Source organism: Nannobrachium achirus, assembly GCF_963921795.1.
Source record: "Nannobrachium achirus genome assembly, chromosome: 14".
NCBI classification, from domain to species: Eukaryota; Metazoa; Chordata; class Actinopteri; order Myctophiformes; family Myctophidae; genus Nannobrachium; species Nannobrachium achirus.
The window spans coordinates 22371704-22374663 of NC_137821.1; the positions used below are offsets into that span (position 1 = coordinate 22371704).

The 2960-nt window shown below is 54.3% G+C and overlaps 1 protein-coding gene across 1 annotated transcript; it reads left to right on the plus strand.

Annotated features, from left to right (window-relative positions):
- Window positions 1-252: 252 nt before the first annotated feature.
- Window positions 253-2400, plus strand: LOC308298471 (nucleoporin 88-like; the record flags this gene model as incomplete). The annotated part of the gene is made up of 1 exon (XM_080742077.1): window positions 253-2400. One exon carries the CDS (start codon window positions 253-255, stop codon window positions 2398-2400), a length of 2148 nt encoding a protein of 715 aa, XP_080598203.1.
- Between the last annotated feature and the right edge of the window lie 560 nt (window positions 2401-2960).

Consider the following 2960-nt stretch of genomic DNA (forward strand, 5'->3'; position numbering starts at 1 on the left):
CCAGACATATCCAGTATGGGGATCAACGCATCGATCAGCTGTGTGATTGTCATTACTCATTGTCACTTGCTACTTGGTTGCCATTCTATGATCTATGAACGTCGGGATTATGACTTTGATCACTACCCAGTGTTGCCCAGGTGGCAGATCGACCTATGATGGCAGTACTGTGACATCGAAACTGTGACATCACAACTTCTATAGAATGGCACGTCAGCCAGATCAGCCAGACGGCAACAAGACGCAGGTGAGATGGTTGCGTCCGCCGGGGAACGATGGCAGCGTGAGCTGCCGGGGCATTCCATCTTTGGCAAACTGCGAGAGAACGTCTCCGAGATAAACATGTGTGACAAAGGGGCCATCACAAGGAACGTCATGTTCAGTCTGAACGGAGACTTGTTCGTGTGGGACGACACCAGATGCGTGTTTCACACCATCAACCTGAAAAACCTCAATTCAGAGGAGGAGAACCAGGGAGGCAGGACTCACCACCACCAGACCCTGATGTGCATCAACCCACCCCGCTTTGAGGTCTGCCAGGTCCTGCTGAGTCCCACGCAGCACTACGTTGCACTCGTCGGCCAGCGTGGAGCTACCGTTCTCGAACTCCCACAGCGATGGGGCAAACGGTCCGAGTTCGAAGGAGGACTGTCCGGGATCAACTGCAAGACCGTCCCCATAGGCGAGTGCTTCACCTGCTCGGCATCTTTGAGCCTGCGGCAGGCGGCCTGGTACCCCAGCGAGACAGAGGAGCCCCATCTGGCACTGCTCACCTCGGATAACACCATCGGGTTCTACAGCCTGAAGTCACCCCAGATCCCGGCTAAGGTGCTGTCCCTCTCTGAGTCAGATGAGGACAGCGGCGTCCAAGCAAAACATTCCTACGCTGCTTCTCTTGGTGAGATAGCAGTGGCATTCGACTTCGGGCCAGCGTTGAGTGTTCCTCGACAACATGTGGGCCAGCGCTCCGAAAGTCTACTCGTCTATCCCCTGTACATCCTTTATGAGAATGGAGAGACGTACCTGAGCTACGCCAACCTGGCAAGTGGTATGAACCTCAGCAAGCCCACGGGGCCTCTGCCCATGTACCCTGCAGCTGAAGATAACTATGGCTATGATGCCTGTGCCATCCTCTGCCTGCCCTGTGTGCCCAACATCCTGGTCATCGCCACAGAAACAGGGAAACTTTATCACTGTGTCGTCCTGGAGGAAGAGGACAAAGAGACGAGGGCAGAAGTATGGTGGACCACACGGGCCTCCCAGTCGGTGCCATCTCTCTACGTGTTCGAGTGCCTGGAGCTGGAGCTCACCCTCAAACTGGCCACCGGGGAGGACGCCCAAGTGTCTGACTTCACCTGCCCCATCAGACTTCACAGCGACCCCCTGTCCCAGCACAGGTACCACTGCACCCATGAGGCAGGCGTCCATAGCGTGGCTCTCACTTGGTTCAACAAGCTCCACAGGTTTCTCCAGTCGGATGAGGATAAAGACAGTCTCCAGGAGCTGGCGGCAGCAGAGCAGCGCTGCGTCGTGGAGCACATCCTCTGCACCAGGCCTCTCAGTACCAGTCCCTCAGCACCGGTGCGTGGCTTCTTGATTGTGTCGGACCTGTCCCTGGGCGCCACCATGATCTGCATCACCAGCGAGTACGAGTGTCTGCTGTGGAACCTGCTGAACTCCGTTCGTCCACCTTCGCCGCCCTTGCTGTGCTCCCGTCCGGGCCCTGGAAGCTCCCCCCTATACGGGCCGACCCACGACTCGACAGAGCAGCAGGTGCGCAACATCCTGGCACGCAGCTCCACCAACCCCCTGACTCTGAAAGGCGACAAGGACACGTCACACCAGCCGGCCGAGTGCCTGCAGCTCCTCAGCCAATACACGCAAGTCTTCAGGGAGGAGTACGTCCTCAAGCAGGACAAGGCCCGCGAGGCGCTGCAGAGGCGGGTGAAGCTGTTGACGGCCCAAAAAGACAAGCAGCTGGAGGAGATGGCTCTGTGCTGCGAGGAGAGGAAGAGCCTGCGAGACGCGGCAGAGAGGCTGGCAGACAAATACAAGGACGCCAAGCGCCGCCAGGAGGCCATCGTGGGCCGCGTGAGGAGTGTGCTACGAAGCCTGCACCGTCAGCTGCCTGTGCTGTCAGACAGCGAGAAGAAGATGGGGAAGGAGCTGCAGTCCATCAGCAACCGACTGAGTCCCCTGGACAGCAGCATCAAACAGGTGCACACCAAGATGGCGTACCGGAAAAAACAGGTGGACAAGGGCTCCAGCGAGGCCAAGAACACCGTCTCCCTCGACGTGAAGCAGAGGAGGTGCGTCCAGGGCTTCCTCAAAGAGCAGGGGGAGCAGATCGCCGACATGATGAAGCATATCAAGGATGTCAAGAAACATGTCAGTTTCTGAAGGGAGTGAAATATTACACTCACTTACATAATTATCACTTTTGAGCGGTGCTAACCGCTCTTACATTTGGCTTTGTGTACTGTATGTATGTCTGTATGTCCCGCAAAGTTTGGCATCATTTGCCAAGCTTCGCGGGATGTTCAGCTTAATGAAATAACTAATAATAAAAGGTGACGCTCACTTCACACTGGGTGTGATTTTTTACTATCTCAACAAAAAGAACAGTGTCTCAGCGCTTCATCTCTTCATGTGAAGTCTAATAGAATAATTGTTTTGTAACTATCAGGCCCTCTCTTCTCCATCTCTTGTTTTGAGTATGCATCCTTATTCCTTACATTGAATGTAGAGTACAAAGATGTATACAACAGTGAGTCTAGCCCTGAATTGGCTGGGAATGTATGAATGTACGTATGTCATGTTGGTGTCTCCCTTTTTTGAAGACCGTAGCCGTGAATTGGCTGGGAATGTATGTATGTATGTATGTCAGTGTCTGCTCTTGTTGAAGACTGATGAGGATGCAGATTTACACATAGTAAGAAAACCCCTGAATGTAAAACGGT